At 59.7% G+C, this 24,719-nt stretch overlaps 1 protein-coding gene across 3 annotated transcripts; it reads right to left on the bottom strand.

Moving 5' to 3' along the window:
* Positions 1–2,383: 2,383 nt before the first annotated feature.
* On the bottom strand, positions 2,384–24,023 carry RAPGEF3 (Rap guanine nucleotide exchange factor 3). 3 transcript variants are annotated; one of them, XM_045801198.2, is made up of 28 exons: positions 23,711–24,023; positions 23,048–23,260; positions 17,095–17,148; positions 16,904–17,010; positions 16,590–16,711; positions 16,269–16,437; positions 15,707–15,791; positions 15,313–15,373; positions 15,129–15,205; positions 14,788–14,934; positions 14,123–14,235; positions 13,758–13,846; positions 13,379–13,457; positions 13,022–13,172; positions 12,855–12,937; positions 11,998–12,037; positions 9,366–9,447; positions 8,903–9,049; positions 6,878–6,975; positions 6,287–6,412; positions 6,017–6,198; positions 5,660–5,750; positions 5,506–5,556; positions 4,510–4,597; positions 4,107–4,171; positions 3,640–3,694; positions 3,459–3,530; positions 2,384–2,694 (listed from the first exon to the last, which is right to left on the bottom strand). In XM_045801198.2, exons 1-28 carry the CDS (start codon positions 23,714–23,716, stop codon positions 2,576–2,578), a joined length of 2,772 nt encoding a protein of 923 aa, XP_045657154.1. In that variant the 5' UTR covers positions 23,717–24,023; the 3' UTR covers positions 2,384–2,575. The 3 variants fall into 3 exon arrangements, with proteins under 3 accessions (XP_045657154.1, XP_087711923.1, XP_045657155.1); XM_087855797.1 differs by lacking the exon at positions 23,711–24,023 and adding an exon at positions 23,346–23,662; XM_045801199.2 differs by lacking the exons at positions 2,384–2,694; positions 3,459–3,530; positions 3,640–3,694; positions 23,048–23,260; positions 23,711–24,023 and adding an exon at positions 3,701–3,971 and having other exon boundaries at positions 17,095–18,377.
* Positions 24,024–24,719: the final 696 nt, after the last annotated feature.

Below are 24,719 nucleotides of genomic sequence, written 5' to 3' on the forward strand. Positions count from 1 at the left end.
ACACGCACACCCATACACACACACACCCCCATACACACACACACACACACACACACACACACACACTTTCCTCCCTGCTTTACCTCCTTTTAGGTAAGAGCTTTTTTTAAAGACCTCATCTTACACTTCCTTCTCTCGGCCGTCCCATGAGTTCCTTCTCCCTTCATGGCTGTCCTGGAGCTGGGACACTAACTGGGAGTCCCCTACGCAGCCTGGATACGGGAAGATGCGTCCCGCCCACCCCACGCCTAGGCAGTCAGGGAGACAGAAGTGACGAGGCCGTCAGAGCAAGGAGCCACCACGACCTAGAGCCTTTCCCTCCTCCATGGTGACCCGGCCCAGTCAAGGCATCTCCAGCACCCAGTCTGCATCCTCCTGCCCGTCCTGGGCACTGGTTTCCTGGCCAAGCCTCTCCCAACAGGCTCAAAAGGTGTACCCCAGAGATTAAAGCAGCTGGAAGGTTGCAGGGCAGTCCTAGGCAGAAGGGAGATTCGTTTGCCGCCAAAGTTCCTTCAGGACATAGGTGTGACCACAGAGAAGAAAAGTGGAAATGCTGATGGAAGACACCAGCCCTGACCACGCTTGGCTTCCATTCTGTGGTTGGAAGGCTTGTCTCGCTCTGGAGTCTGAAAGCATGGTGAAGGGCTGTGGCTGGCAGGCTGGTCTGGCCTTTGCCAAAACCCTATCAGACAATGGGTTTAGGACGGCAGAGAGCCCCTGGGAGTCCTGACTCACCAAGCTTCGGGCCTCCTGTCATGATTGCTCAGCTCTGGAAGCTTCCGTGCCCCGTGGTCCTGCACCTCCACCCATAGGCAAGGGAACTGGCTTGGTCACCCTGTCATCTGCTCTACCCAGGCTCTCCCTGGAGGAGTGGGCTCTGCCCAATTTCACTCTAGGCACTGCTGCCCACCCACCCCGTCAGGCCGAGGGCACCGGACTGCCAAGGCTGTCTCCGTGGTTCTGGAGGCTGAGCTGCAGTCAGACTTGTTTGTCACTAAGGGCTGGACTGAGCTCATCATACCCATTTTACAGATGGAAAAATGGAGGCAGGGAACCGTTCCTTAACTTGCTGCGATTCTCTCAGAAACCTGAGATATAATCCCAGTTGTGCTGCTTCCTGCGAAAGGCTCTAACCCTCTCTGGAAGCAGTTTGCTTGTGTGTCCCTGACCACAGGGATAAGAGGTCTGGCCGTGCAGGGGTGAGGGGAGGTGGACTTGAGCCAGTACGGGGCCACGCCAGCTGCCTCCTCAGCCTCCAGGTGTGGGCCCACTTCCTCCAGATGCCCTCGGGCCCTGCTGCTCAATACCTACTCTGGAGTCATCCCCAAGGCCGAGAGGTCCCTTTCCAGGCCAGACAGGGCGCCTCCCCCTACCAGGTTCAGGGCCACAGGAGGCAGAGAGGAGGGAGGCCCCGCCTGGAACTTCCTCACAGGAGGCCCCTGGGTGGGAGGGGAGTGCTGAAGCGGCAAGGGGGGGAGGACTGAATGCTGACAGAGTTTGCTGGGACCATTTTCAAGAAGCTGGATTTCCGGGGAGCCTGCTAGGCCTCAGAAAGGGATGGGCTCCCCTCAGAAGCCTCTGCCTCAGTGTTCTTTCTATCACTGGCCACTTCTCGGAGGCCTCGGTTGGTTGAGAGGCCCACCCACCAGGCTGAGGCGTGCTGCAGGCAGAGGGACAGCAAGTGCAGCCAGGATGGGGGGTGGAAGGAGCTAGCTGCAGCTGGGCCGTACCAGTGCTCTCAGACCACAGTGGAGAACTGAGCGTTACCCCCGCTGGCCGCTGACAGGAGCCCCAGGCTCCAGTGGCTGCCGTGGCCAGGGCGTTAGATCTGCACGGCGGTCAGCCGTCTTGGCGCTCTGCCTGGGTCCCAGAGACCCCGTACAGCAGTGGGACTGCCTGTCAGGCTCCCTGGGTCCACTCTAGAGACAACGCCTCCTCCCCAGCTCCTGGGGCTGGGAGGGTCTCGGCCTTCACTGACACACCCCGACGGGGCGGCCTCAGAACACCGTGTCCCTGGTAATCTATGCTAGCGGTAAGGCTCCTCAGGGACCACCCCTCCCATACAAACAGCCCCGGCCACACCCGACTGTTTCTCTGCTGTTCCCCCACTCTGGGAAGAAAAGCAGGACTGCTCCTGCCCCCACTCCCCAGGCCGCCCGCCCTGCCCCTGCCACACACCCGCCACACAGATGTGACCTGCTCCCTCTGTCCACTGTGAAAACAAACCGCCTGGAGATGGCCGGACAACAGAGCCACAGAAGCACAGAATCTGGGAAAAACCCCGTGGGGAGAGCTCTCTATTAAACACAGAGTCCCAGCGCCTGCTCTGCTCTCCCCCCCGCTCCAGGGCCTCTCTGTCCCCCATTCCTTGGCCTTGGGCCCCGGCTCATTCCACTCCGAGGTCCTCCTTGGCCGCCCGTCATCACAGGGGACAGCCGCCTCCACGCTGCCCGCTCCAGGGCCGTGAGTCCACTCCACGGACAGCCCTGCCCAGCTGTGGCCAGCCTGTGGGCCTCTTGGCCCGGGCGTGCCCTGGCTTTCCTGACGGGAAGTGCCTGCTCCAGCCCCGGCCTCCTCACGGCTCCAGCTCCCGGGAGAGGCGGGAGAGTTCCCGCTGGTTGTCGATGACCTTCAGCTGCTGGACATAAGCCCAGGTGCTGGCCGGACTGCGGGTGCTCAGGGACTGCTCGGAGCCTGCCGGGGGTGGGGGAGAGTGGTCAGGGGGGGCAGCCGCGCCACTGTGTAGAGCCCATCCCCTCCCCATCAAGGAGCAGCTCAGCCTTGCCGCCCCCACCCCCCCCACCCTGCCACTTCCCACAGCCCAGCTAGAAGACCGTCCACCCCTCCAGTCTGGACAGAAGTGTGGTGAAGAGCTCAGACTCTGCAAAACAGGTCCCCAAGATTACATACTGCATAATACCCCTTTTACTGAATTCAAAAACGACGACGACTGAAGGATTTTGTTGTCATGATATGTATAGGAAGCATTTTAAAGCTGTGGGTGTATGTTTATGTGTCCAGCTACATCAATATGTTATGGTGGCACGGGAGGAGGGAACAGTATGCAGGGAGAGGAAACTATCGTCAGTGTGCTCATACTCGGCTTGGGTCCAGCGGTGTCCGTTATATTATCACGACAGATACATACGTAAAATAAAGGGCCAATGATGACAGTGTTGGCTGAACCGTGGACTACGATTAATCCCACTTCATGCAACTGAAGTTGAATTGAAAAAAATCAGATCTGGAGTAAGAGTGCCTGCATCGCGGCCCTATGGCCCTACCCCAGCCTTCCACAAGTTACGTGAGTGCTCAGGCCTGTCTGTGCATCTCTAAGTTGGGAGAACATTCTAGCTTCCTCAGAGAGGTGTCGTGAGGAGTCCACAGCATCCTCTACACAAGTGCCTGTAAGTGCCAGCCGCAGCCGCCCCGTCAGCCCCCAGCCCTGCCCGCCTTACACGTGGATGTCCTTGCCGCCTGGCTGTCCTCGTGCAGGTGGGATACGCGGCTTCTGAGTGGGGACAGCGGCACTGCGCAGGGAGAGAGGCGGGAGTCAGGGAGCCGGTGGAGCCAGAGCCTGGACGGGGGTGAGTGGGGGTGGGGCTCCCGGGGTGGGGGGCGGGGGCCCAGCGCTCTCACCGTTGCTGTGGCTTCGGCAGCGCTGCAGCATCCGCACGGCCCTGGCCATCATTCTCTGTGGGCAAAGTAAGGACAGAAGACCAGGCCTGGGGGCAGGACCCTGGCACGGCCCGTGGGGCAGCTGGGAACCAAGCCTCCTTTGAGTGGGGGTGCTCCTAGGGACTAGATGGGGCCCTGTCTGCTCTGTCCCAGCACACCCAGGGGGCACCAGGCGGTGGGAGAAAGAACAGGGATCGGGGAGGGCTTAGGGCCGAAGAGACCCGGAAGGGCTCTGCTTGCCGGGTCACGTAATGGAGGCTGTCTTCCCCGCACACAAGGGAGTGAGGCAGCGGCTATTTTAAAAGAAGTATTCGTGTTTGTAGTATTAATAACAACTTTAGGTCATCTCCCGCCCCCCACCCCCTCCAAGGACACAGTCAGATCCCTAACCCACTCTAGGGCCAGACGCCCACTCTCCTTGAACTCACCATCTTCTCGAAGTTGATGAGATTCTCCACCAGCGTGTGGTTTCCTTCATGGATGAAGGTCATGTCTGCAGAGAGATGAGTTTTGCTTAAAGGTCCCCGAATTCCCTCCCCTTCCTGCAGCCCAGGAAAGGCAAAGGGCCAATAATAGGAGTCGCAGCCCCACATTGCCCTCTTCCTCTGGCTTCCCTCTGACCTCCTGGAGCGATTTCCTTGTATCTCCTAGGCCTCATATCGGAGGCCACCTGATGTCACCAGCACTTGTCTCAACACTGCTTCTACCCCATGAACTCCTAATTCATCTTTGTGTCCCCCAAGGCGTTGGCACCCCAAGGGTCGAGTGGACATACAGACAGACGCAGGAACGGATGGGTGGAGGTGGGAAGGTAAGCACTGCACCAATTACCTTTGAGAAGAAGAGGCATGAAGGGGATGATGGGAGGGGAGAGCTTGGTGAGGGCCAGTCGATAGACTCGGTGGTTCCATGAAGGGTCCTGAGAGGGGAGAAGTCTCAGTGAGGGAGGGACCCACCACGCACCACAACACAACCAAACACCCTCTGCTCGGAGCTCAGCCTCCCCTGGGCCCCAGGCCTCCCCGACACGGGCTCCGCAGCAGGCGAGAGGGGACCTGAAGCGTGACCGGCCGCCTTCGCATGCGGCTTCCTAGCCTCTGGTTAGCCCCCCAAGCACACTTCGGGGGCCCTGAGGTTCCATGGGAAACTCTCTCTTTCTCTCTTCTGTCTCTGTCCCTGTCCTTGTTTTTGTCTCTGTGTGTCCCTCTCTAGTGGGTAAAGTCCTTTGAACCTCTTGAGCCTGCAAGGTAAATTATTTTCTCAAGAGCTCAGAGCCAGGCTGAAAAAACACTTTTGTGCCAGTTCTCTCCTGAACACTCTCAGAACCCTTAACCCCAGCAATTCCTGGCAGGGGTCTGGGAGGGGCAGCCAGCTCCTCCGCTTTTCCCTCATCTTATGGCCTCCTCCAGCCCCCTCTAGCACCTCCTGGGGGCCACTGACAGGCTGGCGCGCCGTGGGGTCTGGCGCCCGGGCTTGCTTCCTGGGCCGGAGGGGGGTCGGCTGGAGACCAGTGGTACCCCGATGTTCCCCTGGTGCTTCGGAGCCCAAGGCCCGACACCACATGTGCCCTGTCCTGGTCTTCACACAGGACCTCACGGCCACAGCCAAGGCTCCCCACCCCCACCATACGGGATATAATACACTGTGCACCCCCCCCCCGTACTGCTAACACCCCATTCCTCACCAGCGCCCCCAACACACAGCCCAGAGGGACTCCGACTCTGGCCCAGGACTGGAAACCCTGGAAGTGGCCAGAGACAGATGGAGGGGCTGCCGGGAGGCCCAGAATCAGGGTTTCTGGAAGGAGAGCCAAGGCCCAGCACTCACCAGCAACCTCTCGAGGGCCGAATAGAGCTTCCGGACTTTGTGGGGCAGCCGCTGTGAAGCAGAGGCGGATGGAGCTATCACTGCTCTGCGATGGGCGCCCCATCCCCAACCAGCACCCCCAGGACGGCCGCGGGGCCCTCCACATGGCGCCTACCTCCCAGGTGTGGGCCAGGCGGCTGATGGCCGAGTTGCTGAGGCCAAACATGACGGCAAAGAAGGAATTGAGATTCTTTTGCTCCTTGAGGCTGTGAGCGGAAGACCCAGAGGATCTCAGGGGAAACAGCCACACTCCCAGAGCTCCTACCCACACAACAGCCGGCCGGCCTGGGGCCCAGGATCGGCCTGGCCGGCGCTGGCTCTGTGGGGGCTGGCGCTGGATGGGGTGGGGAGGCCGACTCTAGGAGACCCAGGGGAGCAAGGGCACGGCGGACTTGGCGACATCCTGACCAGGGACGCGAGAGAAGGCCGCCTCAGGACTCGCCCCCCCCCCCCCCAGCCCGCAGACACTCACTGGGCAGCCAGCTTGATGAACTTCCGGAGCAGCTGGGCCCGCAGGCCCGGCACAGGGCAGAGACACAGCTCCGTGGCCACCCAGTACTGGAGCTCGTTGAAGCGGCGCATGAAGCGCTCCAGGTTGGCGGTGGTGACGTCCCGCAGGTGCTGGGGGCCCAGCACATAGTGGATCAGCTCCACCTGGGGAGGGGTGGCAGGAGAGATGAGCCCACACCAGGCGCAATGCCCCTGCCGTGGGCGCTTTTCCCCTCGGCTCTGCTCCCTGCACCTGGTGGATACTGTTGAAGAGGTTCCAGTCGTGGTCCGTCAGCTGGCCTGCCAGGTCCTTGGCACTCACCAGGTCCAGCCCCTCAGCAGAGCCCACGGTGGGCCCCAGCTGCTCGGGGTGTGGGGTCTGTAGGTGGAAGAGAGCTCAGGAGGGGTACCTGAGGAATCCAGGGGCGGGTAGGGATAGGAGGAGAGAGTTTGGGGCAGAGACTCCATGCCCATGGTCAAAGGGATGTCGGGGAGGGGAAGGATGCTACCAGGAGTAGGCCTCTGAAGGATAAGGCTTCCCAAGGAGGCATCTATCCTCCTGCCGGCTCCCCAGTGCTGAGACCCCTTCCTTGTAGGGCTCCTGTCTCCTGGGGAACCCCCAATGAGGGGAGGTCTTCTCTCTCCTTGAGAGCTTTCAACCAGCTCTCTCCCTTCCCCAGCATCTGGAACCTTCCATCAGCTGAGTCCCACTCCTTCCACTTCGCCCTTAAGTCCCAGCAGCGGTCAGAGCCAGGCCCTCCTCTCTCCTCTCTGTGACCCTCCCCTGCACCCCCGCTGCCACCCCCAAAACACAGCTCCTCTCTGGCCCCCTGCCTGTTCCTACCAGCTCGTGCACTTCCTGTGGGTTGACAACAAAGAGCCGCTCGTTGAGCCCCAGGGATGTGGCCACACCACGGGCCTCTGGCTGCAGGCCAATGGCATCTGCAAAGAGAGCAGAGGCTGGGCTGGGGGGGTGGGGCAGTGGCTGGCAGAGAGGGAGGTCCGGGAGCCACCGAAGGCCGAAGGCCAGGTCGAGGCCCCAGTCGGGAGGCTGGGAGGTCCCTTCTCCCAGTAGCCAGGTTGGAGTGCTGGGCAGTGCTCTAAATACACACGTGCGTGGGCCCGCAACAGCCACACGCCCAGGTTAGCACACCGAGGAAGACGGAACAGGATTGTTAGTGAGACAGGCAATTCTTGAGCAACGATGGAGACTCCCTGAGTGTCCTCCTTCGTCAAACGGAGACAGCAAGACCAACCCCGACTACTCACAAGTCTAACAAGTTAAGTATGTAAGCCGTGGCAATAAGTCGACAATGCATATAACGGCCCTTTCAAAACTGGGAAGTGCCTCACACGGGGCTTAGTGTTGATTTTCGTCAGCTCCTACTGACGGAGACTGTCTTAGTCGTGTGTGAATCCCCACTCTCTAGACCAGTAGCCTCCAAAGCAAGACCATCATGTATCCAAAAAATATCAGCTCTTCTACTTACATTTTTCTCATCTGTTTTGCATTTTTACTTCGTGGGTACCTTTAGAATTATATAATGTTAGTGTGGGAGTATATGTATATGACTTCTAAGCAAATAGACACATGACAGGGGTTTGCTGTAAAAATATTGGTTACTGACATGGGAGGTGACCTAAACAATCAATAGGAAGGTCAGCGCTCTAAACAGTTCCTGTCTCATAATAGGGTCTCTGGTCCTGCGGCCGCTGCCACTCTCGGGTGGCCACCAGAGGGCGGTGCGTCCCAGAGCAGAGCACACGAGCACGTGACTTCATCCCGTCTCCCCGCTTCCTGAAGGGGGAGAAGGGTTTGCTTTTCTGGCCTCTACTCCTTGCCATTATTCCCTGGGGGCCCCTAATTCGTGTCTACCCTAAGCTCCAGCTGTCAGCTCCCTGCGGGGTCCTTTATGGAGAAGAGTGGTTTCCGATGGCCCAAGTTCCCTGAAAGCAGGTCTAAGGAATTCTCATGGTGCCGTGTTCTGAGCACTAACTTTGTACCAGCCCCACGCTAAGTGTTGATATATGTGATCTCGTTTAATGGCCCAGCAGTCCTGTGTGATGGGTGCCGTGTTAGTGCTCATGCGACAGAGGAGGAACTGGATGCTCAGAGAGGCTAAGCACTCTGCTCAGATCAGGATCACACAGCTCATCGGCAGGGGGTCCTGGGATCCCAACCCAGCTCCAGGGCCCCTGTGGATGCTCTTAACCACCAAGCGTCTCTGTATTACCCGCCACGGTACCTCCAGCTCCTAGCACGTTGCTGGCCCGTAGCTGATTCTCCAACATGTTTGCCAACTGACGAAATGAATGAAGACCACCTAAATCTAAAAGCCAGGCACTCTCCTTTACTGTGTGAATTCGGGGAAATTGCCTCATCCCCTTGAGCTTCAGTTTCCTTGAATGCAGATAGGATGAAAGTACCTATCTCATCAGGTGGTTTCTAGGGTTCAGTGACTATATGAGGATGATAATAATAAAACTAATGTACAAAGTACTGTGCCAGCCACCGATCTAAGCCCTGAAATAGATATGCTCATTCAGTCCTCTATGAAGCCAGCACTCTTAGCAGCCCCGTTGTACAGATGCTGAAAAGAGCACAGAGAGATCAAGTATGCTGCCCCAGGACACACAGACAGGGAGCTAAAGCGCTGGGCTCAACTGCAGACTGCAAGCTCGGGCTCACTCTCTCAAGCACCACACACAAAGCGCTTTGGAGAGACGTAATCGACCTCCTTTAAACGCTAACCATCATTGACGTTGATGAAGACGACCAAAATGATGACCTTAATTCGAGGGGGGAATCTGGGCACGGACTGAGGGGCCCTCCCTCGGGGCCACACACACCCCCAGAGACACAACTCACCACCTGCGGAGTTGACCTTCACCAGCACCTGCCCCTTGGTCCAGCCGTCCTCCTGGGCCAACGCGGCCATCACCTCTCTCACGGAGGCCGTCACAGGCAGCTTCAGGGTCAGCACCGAGTGGTCCGGCCGGCAAATGTCATAGGAGACTGGAGAGGAAGACCAGGCCGAGCTGGAGGAGGGGCTCCTTGGTCCCCCACCCAGAAGTGAGCGCGCAGCAAGTGCAGCAGTGGGAGGGTCCCGAGGAGGGAGGATGGGTGGTGAGGGGAAGTCTGGTAGATCCACTGCCCAGAGCGGGGAGGGAGGTCCTGAGCTGGGAAGGGAGGCACGGGGCAGGGCGGGCGGGGGGACACCCCATCTGGCAGCCTGGAGCAGAGAACAGCGTGCCCTCCTCAGCCAGGCGTACGAAGGTCAAGGGTGACGATAGCAGTGCAGGCTCTGCCCTGGCTGGCCTGGACCACCAACCTTTGTCCCCAACTCGAATGGCACAGTTGCTGCTGGGGAGGGGCTGGTCCTGGCCGGGGAGCCAAACAGCCATGTTCCTGGCCTAAGAGGGAGAGAAAGTAAGGCCCAGGGGGCACAGGGGAGAGCGCACAGAGCCTGGCAGGGGCCTCTGTCCCTGGGAGCATGGGGCCCGCACTGCACCACCAGCGGGCTCTGCTTGCAGCGTGGACCTGAGCCGGGTGAGGTCTCAGGCACCAAGGCTCCCCGAGGAGAGACAAGTCAGTGCCCCTGTGTGTGCGCGTCACCCCCTTTGCCAAAAAGGCCCAGAGCTGTCCTAAAACGAACACAGCTCAGCCACTGGCCCTGCTTTTCTCTTCCTTTTCCACCTCTGGCTACCGTTTGCTAGTTGGCCATTTGCTACGTGCCAGGCTAAGTACGGGCTTATTCTAAGTACCTAAATATTCGCAATAGCCCTTTGACAAAACTATTAATATTATTCCCATTTTATAGATGAGAGAAATGAGGCTCAGGGAGGTTAATAACATGCCCAAGGCCACAGAGCTGCTAAGTAGCACAGCTGGAATCCTGACCGGCTCCTCCCTCCCTCTGTGCTGTTATCACCAACACGCCACTGTCCCTGTCACCTGCTCTGTCGAGCCCCACGGCCCTTCTTCGGGGGCCCCAGCGCAGGGCTGATGGGACAGCCATGCCGGGCCAAGGCCTCCGTAACACAATTCCTCTGCCCACCCGACTGTGTTTCCCACACCTGTACTGACTCTTCCCCCTCCCAGCTCTGAACGGGGCCAATCCTCGAGTTCAGACCCCAGCCCATGGGCCTTGTCTACGTTTCCACGTCTCAGAGCTCTCCCCAAAGTTCCGCGCAGCCTCACGCCGCCTGCATGGGGAAGTTGCAGCCATAGTCCAGCATCGCCCTCTCTTCCAAGCACCTCCTGGATCCTTCCATATCTGGGCTCCATGCCCCCAGACTCAACATCTCCCTCAGACCCCCCATCCTGCCTCCCAGCCAGTCTCCTGGGCTTGGCTCCCATTTCTCCCTGCCCCCAGATCCCCACCCCATTTGCTCAAAGCTTATCATCTTGTTCTGGGGATTCCTCTGGGTCCCTCCTCCCAGCCCAGGCCAACCCCCAGTGCCACCTGCCCAGTTGCCTCCCTCCTCATGTGCTACAGTGGCCCTCCGGTGCCTCCCCCCCCACCAGTCTGCCTGACCAGAGCCAGATTAAGCTCCCTAATGCAGCTTCAAGGCCATCATTGTCTGCTGGATAAAGCACAGGCTCCTTAGCTGACTGACTCAAAGCATACATTCGGCCTTGTCAACCTGTGGTTCCAATACCTCCAGGGAATCACATTGTTCGGAGGACAAGGACCAAAGCCCTCAACGTGGCCCACAGCGCCCTACACGCTGTGGGCCCTGCATGCCCCTCTCCCGGCCTCCTCCAGCGGCTCCCTCGCACACTCTCTCCTGCAGGGTCCCGAACAGATGCACTCCCTTCCCTGTTGGACCTGACCGTGGGCCTCCTCCGCCTTGACCCTCCCACCCTGTAGTTCTCAGCCCCTGTGGTCACTCTCCCGATCCTGACCCTGTGTCAGCCGTTCCCTTCCCTATTTTCAGAGACTCCTGCCTCTGCCCTTACGCATCACGACGCTGTTCAGCAGCTCTGTCCCTCGCCTGTCTGTGAGCCCCACAAGGCCAGGGGAGGCTCGCCCCTCAGCAGAGCGCCCGGCACAAGAGGGCAGTCCACACTAGTTCCTGCGCACCGGCCATGAGCCATGAGCCGGGCAGCAGGGGAGCCCTGGCGAAACAGAGGTCCCAGCCCCTCCCTCTCGAAGCTGGTACTCCGGTGGGGCGTGACAAGCACTGACAGACGACAGCAAAACAACCCCACAGGGCACTAAGGCTTTGAGGAGAGTCCTAGAAGACACCTTGGCAGGGGAGGGAGCCTCTCTGAGAACCTAACATTCTGGCTGAGATCAGAAGGACATGGATCTAGGCAGGGCAAAGAGCCAGGGAAAGAAAGTTCCAGGCCCTGAGCTGGAAACAAGCTTTGCCTATAGAAGAGGAGCCTGTGAGAGTCTCTAGCAGGGAGGGGGGAGGAGGGGACATAGGCCACCGGGCACAGAGAGCCTGGGGTTTATTCCCAGTGCACCACCCCCCACAACCAGCCCCATCCTACCTTTCCAGCCCTCTCTCCTACCATTCCTCAAGAAATCTCGGCTCCAGCCACATGTTCTCATCCCCCTTTGGTCCCTATGGGTCCCTCCCAGGAATGGTACTGGCCACCTCTGCCTCCCAGGAACCCCTGGGCTTCAGAGGCTGCCTTCAGGCCCCATCCCCCGCCCCCGCCCCCGAACTGCTAACTGGCTCTGTGAACAAGGATTACCTCCCAAATGCAATAGAAGCCCCTTGGGGTGAGGTAGGGGTGGAGGGGTGACCCTAGACCTCTGTGTCTCCCCGCTAGGCCTGGCCCCAGCGCCACACACAGTTTCTGCTCTATGAACACCTATCCCAGCCCCAGGGGTGTGTCTGTGCCTGGGGATCCTTCCCAGGCTGAGCCCCTGGGGTGGGGGCTGAAGGAGGGGCGGAGGGAAGAAGCTGGGGCCAGACAGAGGTGAGAGGAGCGGTCCGAGCAGACACCTTCATCTGTGGAGATGCATTCCCACAGCCATTTTCCAACCTGGGGAGCAAGTGAGAAGGGCAGTGAGATGGGGCGAGGGACCCCTGCGGGCAGGGCAGATCGTGGCAGGGGCAGGGGCGCAGGGTGGGGAGCAGGGGGCTTGGCTCTGGATTCCATCTGCCCTCAGCAGAAGTTCAGAACTTTGCAGACTTGGTAGGTACCAGCTAGAGGGGGCAAAGCCGGGGCTCAAAACTCAGCCCCTGCATTCTGGGATTTTTGCAGGCCAGCAGGGGGACGGAAAGAGAGTTCCAGGAAGTAACGTGCCCCAGGTGTCAGACTGGGCAGGTGGGCTCTTCCTGAACCTCACCTGGCCCCATAGGAATGCCTGGGAAGGCCAAGAGAAGCTCTAGGAAATTCACCGGGCGGGGCCAGCAGGACCAGCCCCGAGGATGCTCCGGAGTAAGTGTGTGCAGAGTGGAGGAAGGGAGAATAGCAGGTGCGTGCGGGAGAAGGACACACGAATGCCTGCGTCGTCGGGAGAATGCGTGAGCGTGGCATGAGCGTGCACGGCAAGGGGACTGGAAGGAACAGCTAACTGAGATGAGCGGGGCTAGACAAATGAGCCGCCACAGCCAGCACTCGCATAGCTCACACCGCCTGCCATGCACGGCTCCGTGCTCTTAAGGCGCGGTAACACTCCGCCCCGCGGGATGGGTGCTCTCCCGGTTTTAGAGACAGAGCTGAAGCCCTGAGAGGGGGCATGGGGCCCAGAGCAGCACAGCCTGCATTCCAAGCCGCGTGTTTGTGCTGGTGTTCAGCGTCCCCAATGCACCACCCGCCATGCATGTGAAGAGTTCACTTAGAGCCAAAGCGTCACCTGTGATGTCGCCGCCTCTCCGGCCACTGCTCCCGCAGCAGGATGCAAAGCCGGGCGTCTCTGCTCACCAGGTCGGAGAGTTTCTGGGAGGAGCCAAGATTCATTGACCCAGAGGTAGCTGTGCCTACCCTGGCAGCCCGGTCCAGCCCTGCCTCACCCCCAGGTACCTGGAGAAAACTGGTGGCCACGGGGTCAGTGTGGAGCATGGGGCCGTACAGGGCCACCCACTGGCCAACCAGCCGCAGGATCTGCTGCCTCCGGTTACAAATGTAGGTGCTGTGCTCCTGCTCGCTGCCCCCTGAGGGCTCCGCGTGGAAGGTGGGCGCCAGTCAAGGGAAGCACAACGGCCAACCGGGCCACCCACCCCACCTCAGGCAAAGGAGGGGCAAGGATGGCCGGGGCGCACCGACAAGCTGGCCTCTGCGTGAGGCTCGTCCTTCGGAGGGTTCAGCGCAGCCCTGCTGTGAGAGACCCCTTCTCCCTGTTCCATACAACAACCTCGTTCCCCGGGGCTGGAAGGATATTGGTGCAGGAGGGCAGCACAGAGCTGGGCACTGGGCATGAAGACACTGTAGGTCAGGAGGAAGTCACTGAGGAACGTCTCTGTAGGGCACGGACAGGGGAACAGGAGGAAGCCTCAGAGCTCAGGTCTACTGAGCACAGATATATGCATAGCTGGAGTTCCCTTCTCCCAGTCCCAAGGTGGGCAGTGTCCCAGCAAGGCCCAGCCCCTGTGACGGCACTCTGCACCCAAGCCAAGAGCACAGGAATGAGGACTTCCTGCCGCCCGGCCAAATGGACCAACCCAGCACCCAATGACGTCATCAGGGTGCCTGGCCCTCTCCCAGACTACGCTGACCACCCAGTGAGTCACAGAGCAGGCAGGGTATCTCTTGCCCCTACCTGTTGGGTCATGAGCACTGGAATCAGGTCGCATGGCCTCCAACAGCAGTTCCAGGATCTTCTCTGGGGTGCCAGACATCACTGTATACCTAGCAGAAACAGCCGATTCATAGCACTTCCCACATTCAGACAGACATCAAGAATCACATCACCCCTCCCTATGTGCCAGATCTGTCCCACCGTGGGGTTGGAGGGAAAGCTGGCTCTGGGGGTGCATCTGATCCCCGGATGCCCCTTCCCCCCACCCCAGGAGGCCAGCGAGCAGGGTAAGACATGGCAGGGGGAGGGAGAAAAGCCTGGGATACGGAAGGAGAGAAGGTGGGCAAGAGAAAAGGTGTGCAGAAGGAGCGTGGCAGGTGTGTTACCGGTTCCTGCCTGGGGTTGGGGGACGAGAAGGGCCAGCACCCTGAGAGGCTCTCTCCAGTACCAACACCACTTTGCCATGTTCTTCTAGCCTCATGGTCTTTGCTTCCACATCCTGGAGAACAAGCCACGCCCACTGCTCAGTACACACCACAGGTCCTTTCCCCCATTCCAGGGCCTCTCCCTCCACCTCCATGCTAGACCCTGGGCCCCACAAGGCTCCCACAAGAACATTCAGCCCTTCTCCCACCCCATTCAATGCCCGTGACCTTGGCTCTGCCCTACTCTCAGCCCTGCCTATCGTGCAGCCTGACCCCCTCTTCCACCCATCCCTCCCCCACCTCCTTCTGTGGCTCCCACTCTCCATTACGCTGCCTCCCCTCATACCCTAGTCCCCCACCCCTCTGTGGCTTGACACCCCTCTGTAACCACCCACCTCCATGGTCTCCCCCACTGAGCTGGGGTTCTCTTCTTTCACTGCACCTCCTCGGCGTGCTGTGGACCTCCCCACATGCCCACGCTCCAGCCATCACCTCCAAGCTTCCCCAGCTTCTCCCTCTACAGGCTCCTTACAGGCCTTCTCTGGTCCCTGCCCCTTACCCCCTACCACTTCTCCAGAAAAGTGTCCCTGCCATGTCCCCTGCCCTCCCACCCCCAGTAATGGCACCTTGATGATACGGTTGAAGTCCTGCTTGTCCACGCGGAGAAAATGACAGTTGTCTTCTCGCAGGATGATGGTGGCTGCCCGGGGTGCATCATTCACCAGCGCCAGCTGTCCGAAGTCATCTCCCTCATGCAGTGTGGTTACCAGCCCCTGCAGCCAGGTCTCAGTCATAGCCCAGCCCCCCCCCCAACCCTCATCAGAGCAGATTCATGGTGGGAGAACCCCTGGGCAGGAGGAGACCTGGGAGACTGGCGATCTTGGGTCCATTCAAGGCCCTGCCTGCCAGGGCTTGGACCAGGGAAGCGGGTATCACTGAGGGGGCTGGGAAGAGAAGGAGAACTCACCTTGCCATGGGTCACCACATTGACAGATCCCTTCCAGATAATGTACCACGAGGTGCCCTTGTCTCCTTGGCTGAACACTGAGAGAAGCACCGATCAGACAGGCCTGGGGTCACCTCCACTTCTCCGTGGCCACTGCCACATCCAGACCCCTGGTGCCCAGCTTCCTGCCCCCCATCTGACTTACACACGGTCCCTGCTTTGCTGTGTGGTTCAAAGAGCAGAACTGCCGCTAATTCCCGCTTCACCTGTGAGGTGGGGAGAGGAGGGTCAGTGGGGTGAGTCCGGGGTGAGAGGGGCCAGGTTAGCGGGGAGGTTAGGTCCAAGGACACAAGTGCCCGGGGGCAGAGAGACGGCTAGCTCAGGTGCCTGGGATTCAGCAGGAGACAACGCAAGGGGAGGAAATGAGCCAGGAGGGGCAGAAGGATTTTTGGACAAGGATGCTGGGAACCAGAAATTAGATGGACATTTCCAAGCCACAGGGCGAAGGGGAAGGAAGCGTCGTCCGGCCCAGCGGTTGGGCCTCAGGGGTTCACAGGGAGAGGAGGTCCTGGGGAAAGGGCGGAGGCGGGCGGACTGACCGAGTTGGAGAGGTGGGCCACAGCCTTGATGTGCAGTAGCTCCTCAAAGATGAGGTCCAGCTCCTCGTCTGTGCGCTGACCGGGGCTGCGGGCAGCAAACGATGCGCTGCGGGCCACGGGCACGGGCGCCACTCCGCCCGCCGCGCTCGGGCCTGGGGCCAGCCACTACTGCGTGCGCACCGCGTGCCGGACAAGGGCCGAGGGCCCCGCGCGTTACTTCAGCCTGTCCTCGTGACCACCCCATGATGTGAGCATGCCTCTCCTCCTTTGACAGAAGAAGCAGCTGGCATGGAGAGGCCCAAGGCCACCCAGCTAGTCAGCCATGGAACTGCAACCTGAACCAGACCTGCCCGCCCACCCCGTCTCAGCCACCGCCGCCCTGAGCGCACAGGGTCTTCAGAAGCCCCGTGCGTCCCGCCCACAGCTACAAAGGAAGAAACAGGTTCAGAGGTAGGGAAGCTCCAGATCACACAGGAAGAAGGGGAACCTCTCAGAGATGAAACTACAGAGTCCGAGAGCCATGCGAGACCTGGGGTTGCGGGCTGCAGGGCACCCCACTCACGGCTTTCGAAGCGCCACGGTGAGCAGGGCATCAGGCCCCCGCTGGGAGAGCAGGGCCACAGCCTCCACGAGCTCGTCCTCCAGCTCGTGGATGCCCACGGGCTCCGGCTCCGACCCGGGGAAACGGTAGAATTGGGTGTCTCGGTCCTGGAAGGTCCAGTCGTGTTTCACTGCAGGGCAGAGGCCCAAGTGTGAGGGAGGCGACAACCTGAGGCCGTGTGGATACGAGGCCCCCATCGTAATGCCCACGGATGCCTCGCCCCCAGATGCCTGCTCCCCAGGACTGCCCAGCCTGGGGGCCCCACCCTGGGCTCGGGCTCACCATGGCAAAGGGCACCTTCATCCAGCAGCACCTGGCAGATTCCCACGGCTTGGCTCCGGGAATGGACCCCAAGGCCCAGGGCCAAGATGCCATCCACCAGCTCCCGGCCGGAGCAGCACTGCCTACGAGAGGTAAGGGGACAGAGAAGAAGAGGGAAAATCACGAGGCAGGAGGGTGGAGGGCAGAAGGGGGACCTTCCCGTCAGAAAGGTGCCTTCCTAGGCTAGCAGCAGGGCTAGGCCCAGAGGCCCGAAGGAGAGCAAAAGGGAGAGAAAATGAGGGGCAGGCAAGGAGGCAGCCCAGGCCTCCCCTCACCGATAGAGCCGAAGGTGGTACTTCCGGTCTCGGATAAGGGTCGGGCAGGTGGCCAGGAGATGGCGGTGCAGCTGCTTGCCAGCCCTGAGCACCCGCTCGGCGGAGGCCTAGGACAGGCAGGAGCACAGCTGGTCAGGCGCTGACCCCTGGCTCGGCTGTCCCCTCCCGGCTCCACCCCTCACAGCTGGTACCTGCTCCAGGCTCACGCTGAAATCCAGGGACTCCTCACTGTCGGTGAGCGGCGTCTGAGGGCAGCGGGGAGGGCTGCACGTTAGGGCCAGCTCTTGGACCGCAGGGACCCCAGCCCTCCCCGTTTCCCCCACCCCTTGCCCAGCCCCCAGCTCCAAACACATGCACTTAGCTACTCGGTCAGCAAATAAACTACTACTCCCCGAGCACCCACCATCTTCCCCCCCATCACCAGACCCTTGTCTTCCTTCCAGACACCAGCACTGCCCCCCAATAGAGGAGCTCCCCATTCTGCTTACTCAGGGCCCAGGGGTGCCCAGGCTCCCAGGTGAACCACACCTGTAGAGGGGGGAGAGCTGAAAGGGCGTGAGGATGGGAGGTAAGAAAGGCTCACGACGGGCCAGGAAGTGAGCAGCTCGGCAGGCCTGGAACGCTTGCCTAATCCCAAGCCGGGGTTTGTCCCCAGCCACAAGACCTGGGGACTCCTGGATTCAAATTCCTGTTCCTCCATTTACTAGCAGTGTGACCTGACCCTAGATAGGTGGTTCAACGTCTCCCTGCCTCAATTTCCTCGTCTATAAACTCTATAAAACACTCATAATACCAATGCGGAGGCTTTGGGAAGGGCTCTGTGAGTTCCTGTGCATTAAATGTTGAAAGCACTGCTAGCATAGAGTTGTATGTACACGCTGGCTATCATTACTCATCCGTGAAGCAGGGGGCGGGCTGCTTGCTGGAAAGCCCCTGTCCTCTCTGAGATGCTGCTGCTAGCCCAGAACCCTGCGAGAGTGAGTAAGTCTTGGCGGCACCCAGGACTGGCTCTGGAAGACGGGATTTATGTAGAAACACCAGTGAATAAGACCTCGGGCCCCCGGTATCAACCACGCCATCCAGGACCCCGGGGCCTATATGTCCTGGGATGTTGGCCGCAACAGCCCCTTACAAGCCTTCTTTTTCTGCCACCTGAAAACTGGAATTTGTGGACATCTCTGGACAGGATGCCCGACCCTCCATGAGCCGTCCCAAAGGCAGAGTACTTTACGGTTTACAAAGCATGTCTCGCTCCATGATTTCCACTGATCCTGTACAGCATAGGACCAGATGTAAAGTGGAGCAGGGATTGGCTGTCCTCTCTGAATAAGGAAACAGAACTCTTGGGGTGAAGAGCCTGTGTAACACAGGCACGCGTACATGGGGTAGCCAGACAGCCATGCGTAAGCTCCCAAGTGCTCACATTCTTGGTCTCACCCCACCCACCGCACCTGCCTGGTTCCTTCCCCCTCCCCCTTCCCCCTTCTCACCAGCTCTCTCTCCCGCTTTCCCAGCTGCACTCAGGGCCCTGAAAAGGACCTGGCTGGTGAGCTGGGGTGCAAGCAGGCCCAGAGCCAGAACCCCCTCCCCTGGTCCTGACATCTTCCCACCGTGTGCCAGGCAGAGGCCTGAGGTCTGGCACGCACAGGCGCCTGGCCCAGGGCTGGGCGGAAGTCGCTAGGTGTCCCTAGGGTATCCCTGCCCGGGTCATGGGGCCCAGCCTGGTGCCAGACACAGAGCCCTGGAGACTTAGCAACAGGAAATGAGGAGGAGGAGGAGGAGCCAAGGAAGGAGGAAGGGCAGGAATGCTACTCAGCCAGCCCCCTGTGTCAGAACAAACAGTGCTGAGCACTAATGACTTGTTGTTGTTCATGTCAAAACGCCCAGGTGGCCCGGACCCTGCCCCAACCCTCCTTGGTGCCCACGGCCCCGGCTCCAGCCTATGCTCCCTTCCTGGTATTATTCTGACCCTGGAGGGCACATCGGGAGGGGAGGTGCCAGCTCCTGTGGCCAGGCTGGGCACAACCCAGATCCCAGATCCCCAGGCCTTGTTGAAACCATTTCCTGCCCTGCCCCAGGGAATAAGCATGGGGGTCAGAGGAAGGGGGCTCTGGCCCATCAGAGCTGAGGAAGGTTCCTGAAGGCATCCCTCTCAATCTGCCAAGGAAAACGGGAGCCCAGAGAGATGAAGTAACCGACCCAGAGTCACACAACTACTCAGAAATTCAAGAGCCTACTGACTAACCAGCGCGGACCCTGGAAGGAGGTATTTGTCTCCTAGCTCGCAGCTAGGTAGCAGGAGGCTCGGAGGTTATGTAACCTGTCCTGAGAGTTGGTGAGGAGGGGACCAGGACTCACGCTGTGCCTCTCTGACTCCAAAGCACACTACGCACTACCCTCTCCCAGGCACCCCATAGCCTCATGTTTCCCCCATTTTGTGCTCTGGATGGATAAATTCTGACCTCAGGAATGTTCCATGGGTAAGTAAGTTTGGAAGACATTGCGTTAAACAAAGTTCCACAGGTTTGAGACAGTCCCTCTCGGTCCCTACCATGCACATGTAGGATGGGGGTGGGGGGGTACTATTCAGGAGACACGGTTAAGGTTGGGGGCTCCTGATCCAGATGCCCAGGTCAAATCTCGGCTCCCCATTACCAGCCGGTTGTGTCACCTTGGCTGGTTATTAACCTCTGTGTGCTTCAGTTTCCTCATCTGTAAAATGGGGTTCATGATAATAGTACCCATCTTATAAGGTAATTATGAGGGTCAAATGAGTTAATAACATAAAGCACTCGAAGCGATGCTTGGCTGGTGGTAACCGCTTAGTAAATGTTAAGTTACTTGATTAAACTTCATTATTTTATGATGGGTACCTATTCCCTGGACACAATGCAAAAAAATGCTATCCCTTGGCTGACCCTGTCCCTGATCCGATAACCCTGAGTGTCACCGTAGGGGTTCTCAGTTGGAAAGAAGTGGCTGGTATGGGTAGGGGTGAAGGCCCTTGCCCACTGCCTCCCCCGCCCACAGGGACAGGAAAGACAGCAGGGTGGAAGAGGAGGTGGGAGCTAGCTTCCCTGGCACCAGCACCATAAGCCTGCTCCACCCTCCCTCCCCCGTCACTGGGTGTCAGAGCCACATTGGAGGGGCAGGCACTGAGCCAGAGAGCCTCGTGGGGACCTGTCAGACCAGTTCCCTTAGGCCATGGCTAGGGTCTCAGGCCAGGGCTGTGTGTGTTGGGACAGGGAGAGGACGCAAGGGGAGGGGTGATGCTTGGCGGGGGGAGGGGGTCCGTGTTACCATCTGCAGCAAAAGAAAGTACACCAGGAGCTCAGCCTCCATGGCCAGATCCCCTGGGACAGAAGCCTCACTCTGTCTCTTAGCAGGTGCGTAGCCACCCCGTGCCTCTGTTTTCTCATCTATAAAATGAGATGATGACATTAGTATCTATCTCACAGGGCTATTGTCAGATTATTTGATATGATAAAGGTAAAGCTCTTCTAATAGTGTCTAGGACTGGGGCGCCAGGGTGACTCCGTCGGTTCAGCATCTGCCTTCAGCTTGGGTTATGATCCCAGGGTCCTGGGATCAAGCCCCGCTTCGGGCTCCCTGATCAGCAGGGAGACAGCTTCTCCCTCTGCCTCTCCCCCTGGCTTGTGCTCTCTCTCTCTCTCTCACCTCCTCTCTCTGTCTCTCAAATAAATAAATAAAATCTTTTAAAAAAAATATGCCTGGGACCTAAGTATTAGACCACTGTTAGCTCCTACCATTGTTGGGACAGGTTGGATGAAAGCATGTTTTCTTTTTTTTTTTTTTTTTTAAAGATTTTATTTATTTATTCGACAGAGATAGAGACAGCCAGCGAGAGAGGGAACACAAGGGGGAGTGGGAGAGGAAGAAGCAGGCTCACAGCAGAAGAGCCTGATGTGGGGCTTGATCCCGTAACGCCGGGACCACGCCCTGAGTCGAAGGCAGATGCTTAACCGCTGTGCCACCCAGGTGCCCGAAAGCGTGTTTTCTGAGTTAGAGAATAGAGGCACCTCCCCCAGAACAATCACTCAAAGGGAAACTTCTCTGCGCTTGTAAGAACCACCAGAGGTATCCTGATCTTGCCCGTGCCTCTTGATAAATTGGTCCTTCCTGGGCTCCCAGACATCAGACAAGATCTCCTCTCCCTCTCGCATTTTCCAGAGATGTCCTTCCATCCCATTCCAGTGTCACTTTTGCCAGTCGGGAAGTCTTTTCTCTAACCTCGGGCCGTCCTGCTGTAACTTGCTTTCATTTTCTCTTGTCCTGATCTAGTCGCAACAGAAAGTGGTCTCTTCAGACCTCAGGAGGTTCATGGGTCTCCCCTGGTTTTCTAAGAGGCTGTCGCAGCCTGGATAACTGCTAGCCGTGTCCTCCTAGCCTCCGCCCCTTTACAACATAACCCTCTCCCTTAGGTGTGCACACTCCCTGCCGGCCCCTCGTTCCCTCAAGTGAGCCCCTCCTAGGCCCAATGTGTCAACTACAGGCTAGACAGGCAACTTCATGGGTACCCAGAGCCTCTGAAACACAGCCACAGGGGGCTGAAACCACCCCACCTCACCCCCATTCCCCAGAGCTGGTCATCAGGAGAGGGCACGGCCCTTGCCCCTAGCCCTAAAAATCTAAGTTCCCTTTAATCACCCATCCCTGCCTACCCCCCTCACACTTAACAGGGGAGGGGCTGTGTTTCAGTGACTTTCACCCCATTTACACTCCAGCAACCCTCACACCACCCTTCCGGCCTCCCCACACACCCCAGCTCTTCAATTCTGGGGGTTGGGGGAGTCAGGAGACAGCCTGGTGGCCTATTCCACTCCTTCCCCCAGTCTTTGGGTCCCAGGGGATGCTCCAGTGACCTCATTGTCCCGGCACCTGCCCTTTCCCCCACTCCCCACCTTGCCTCTACAAGCTGGGAAGGGGACAGGAAATGCACAAGTAATTATAGCCTGAGAGGGAAGGAGGGAGGGAGGGTTCCAACCCACAGGCTCCAAGCAGTCAGTAGCTACTGCCAGTGACCTGGAGGGGTGACCAGAAGGGGTCGGCTCCCCTGCTCCCTCCGGAGCCCCATCTTGAGCAGGCCCCAGGCCCCAGACAGTCCCGACCAGGAAGACCCAGGGAGGGAGGGACGGGCTGGGGGACAGCTAGGGACAGTCACCTAGATTATCCTCTCAATTCCTATTTTAGGGAGGCCCCCATCACCCTGGCATACCTCGTTTTTCTCGCTCAGCCTCATATTTTGATATATAAATGGCAGTTGGGCAACAGGTGGGAGGAAAGAGGCAGAAGGTGGTGGTCATTGTACTCAGAGGGACTTGCTGATAAGAGACAGAGGTGACAAGCTCTCCCAATTCTGTCACCTGCTCCTGCTTTCCCGCTACCCCTTTGCCCAAGTACCCTCCTGGCACCCCACACCCCCAGCCAACGCTGTCCCTGTGGCCCACAGAATAGACACACGCTGAATCTCAGGGGAAGGAACTCTGTGAAGTCTGGACAGTCGGAGAGAGCTTCTCTGCTGCTCTGGATCCTGTCCCCCAACCCACACCCCTCCACTCTCCCCCCTCCTGCCCTCTCCTTCATTCTCACAGCTCCAGGAGGTTCTTTGCCGGCAAAGGGAGACTCCAGCTCCAGTCTCCAAACTTCTCAAAATCTTCCCCTGAGCCCCCCAGAGCCAGATGCCAAGCAGTGTTCACATGACCACCTCGCCCCAAGATCAGGAAGAATTGGCACAGTTCAGTGACTCGCTGAAGGACCGTGTTGCCACGGTGATAGATCCAGAACAGCAAGCAAGCTCACCTCACCCTCCACCTTGACCCGGCCCCCAGTATTTCACACATGCCTCCCACCACCACCCGGAGAACACACAAGCACCTAACTCAGCGCACACAGAGGTGACAGATCAGTGACAAATCCCTTTCCCCTTACCCACGCCGGCAGGGGAAGATGTGAGTACCACGCGCCCACAGACCCACACAGAGCAGCCAAGCTGCTGACCCCCGTCCAGCCCAGCAGTAGCCCCTGCACCCCCGGCAGCACGCTCTCTGTCCCAGTCCAGGCCCTCCATCAGCACACTCTCTGTCCCCGTCCTGGCCCTAGCCCGCGCGACGGAGGGGCACTCACCCAGCGGAGCCCCTGGATGCGGCTGGGGCGCTGGTGCTCCAGCAGCAGCTGGTAAGAGCAGCTTCGGGGCCGGTGCACCCTCTTCAGCACCATGTTGAGCAGGGTCCCCTCCGGCACCACGGCCGGGAGGCCTCCCACCTGTGATGCTCCCAGAGCCGGGCTGTCCTCCACAGCCAGGCCCACCTGCCAGCGGCTCTCACCTGGCCAGCCCACCTGTGACGCAGGGAGGAAGGCAGAGAGCCATGGGGCTGGGGCTGGGGCAGCTGGACCAGGGCACAACTGCCCCAGGCAGAACCACTTCCTTTGAGTCCTCTGGACTGGTCAGGCGGAGGTGCTGCAACCCTGCCAGGAGCCGGGGGAGGGACAGGAAGACCTTCACTGGGGCCTGCCGGTCTGGCGCACTTCGGGGTCTCCAGCTGGCGGACCGGAGATCGGGCCTTTCTTCCCGGTCTTCTTTGGACTTCTGCCCCACCCCACCGCCCATGTCCCTGAAGGGATCTCTGCCACCTCCCAGTATGAGGCTAGGGACTCACTGGATCCCCCAGAAATGCAGCTTCGGCTCAAGCCCTTCTCTCCTTCACCCCTGACCAGCCCTCTCTCTCCCACTCAAACACCCCACCCACCATCTCCTGTTCCTCCCCACCCTGATCCCACCTTACCCACCTTCATGTTCCTTCTAAAGCTTGCACAGCCCTGCAGGCTCTAGCAAAAGGCTGGGGCGGGGGAGACCCTCAGCGAGACCCGACTGCTCCTGGAGGGGTGTGGGCTCTAAGCCCCAGGCGAAGTGAACGGGGTAATTCCCAGCTGGACCTGCTGCTAGGGCAACGGGCTGGGTGGAGGGGCTCCTTTAGGGTGGGTAGAGGGCAGGGGGCGTGGGGGGGGGACTCCCCCCCAGCGGCAAGGAGCCCCAAGCCTCCGCCTCCGTCCCAGACGAATGAGCCAGCTGGCACCGGGCGCCGAAGCGAGGCTGCAGCTGGCAGTGGTCCGGGCGGGAGCTGTCACACCCCCTGCGCTCCCCGCCCCTTTCCCTCCCCGGGTCGGGCTAAGAGGGCGGGGAGGAGGCTCCCGGCCTGACGGTGGGGGAGGGCGCAGGCAAGGGGGCGGGCATGGGCAGGGGGTGGAGTCCGGTCTCCGGGGTAGTAGGGCGGGCGCCAGCCAGAGGCCTGAGAAACCCCAAGGGGGCAGGAGCGGCCCTGGGTTGTGTGCCAGGGCCTCGGCGGCCGGGGTGTCGGGGTAGGGGTGGTGAGTGGCGGCACCGGCCGCCACGTGGCCGGGAGGAGAAATGCAAACAAGGAAACCGGGGGAAGGGGGAGCGGGGTGAGTCATTGCAGCCCCACCCGGGAGGGAAATCCGGGCTGGGGCCGCTTCCCGGCCGGGGGCGTCCTGCCTCCTGTTTCGGTTCAGGGTCTCGAACAGCCCGGGGGAGGGATTGGGCTGCTTTCCCGTGGGGAATCCCGCTGCCGAGCCTCCCCTCCCCGTCCCCCGCCCGCCATACACACACACACACCGGCGCGGGAGGGGAAATTGAGGCTTGGGAAGAAGGGCTGCTTTCCAGAAGGGATGGGGGCCGGAGTTGTGGCTGAGCTGCGGAAGAGAGGGGGTTTTCGAGAACCACGCCCCCAGCGCGCTCCCTGGCTGCTGGGCGGCTGGAGGCAGAGCCCGGGGATTCCAG

The sequence above is a fragment of the Ursus americanus genome, chromosome 25 (genome assembly GCF_024610735.1).
Source record: "Ursus americanus isolate L20-20 chromosome 25, mUrsAme1.1.p, whole genome shotgun sequence".
NCBI classification, from domain to species: Eukaryota; Metazoa; Chordata; class Mammalia; order Carnivora; family Ursidae; genus Ursus; species Ursus americanus.

Coding starts and splice junctions, on each gene's coding strand:
- RAPGEF3 (XM_087855797.1), bottom strand. CDS start 23,531: ATGGGCGGTGGGGTGGGGCAGAAGTCCAAAGAAGACCGGGAAGAAAGG. Junction 14,935..15,128: donor ATGTGGTGACCCATGGCAAG/GTGAGTTCTCCT, acceptor ACCTGGCTGCAG/GGGCTGGTAACCACACTGCA. Junction 14,236..14,787: donor ACTTCAACCGTATCATCAAG/GTGCCATTACTG, acceptor CTTGTTCTCCAG/GATGTGGAAGCAAAGACCAT.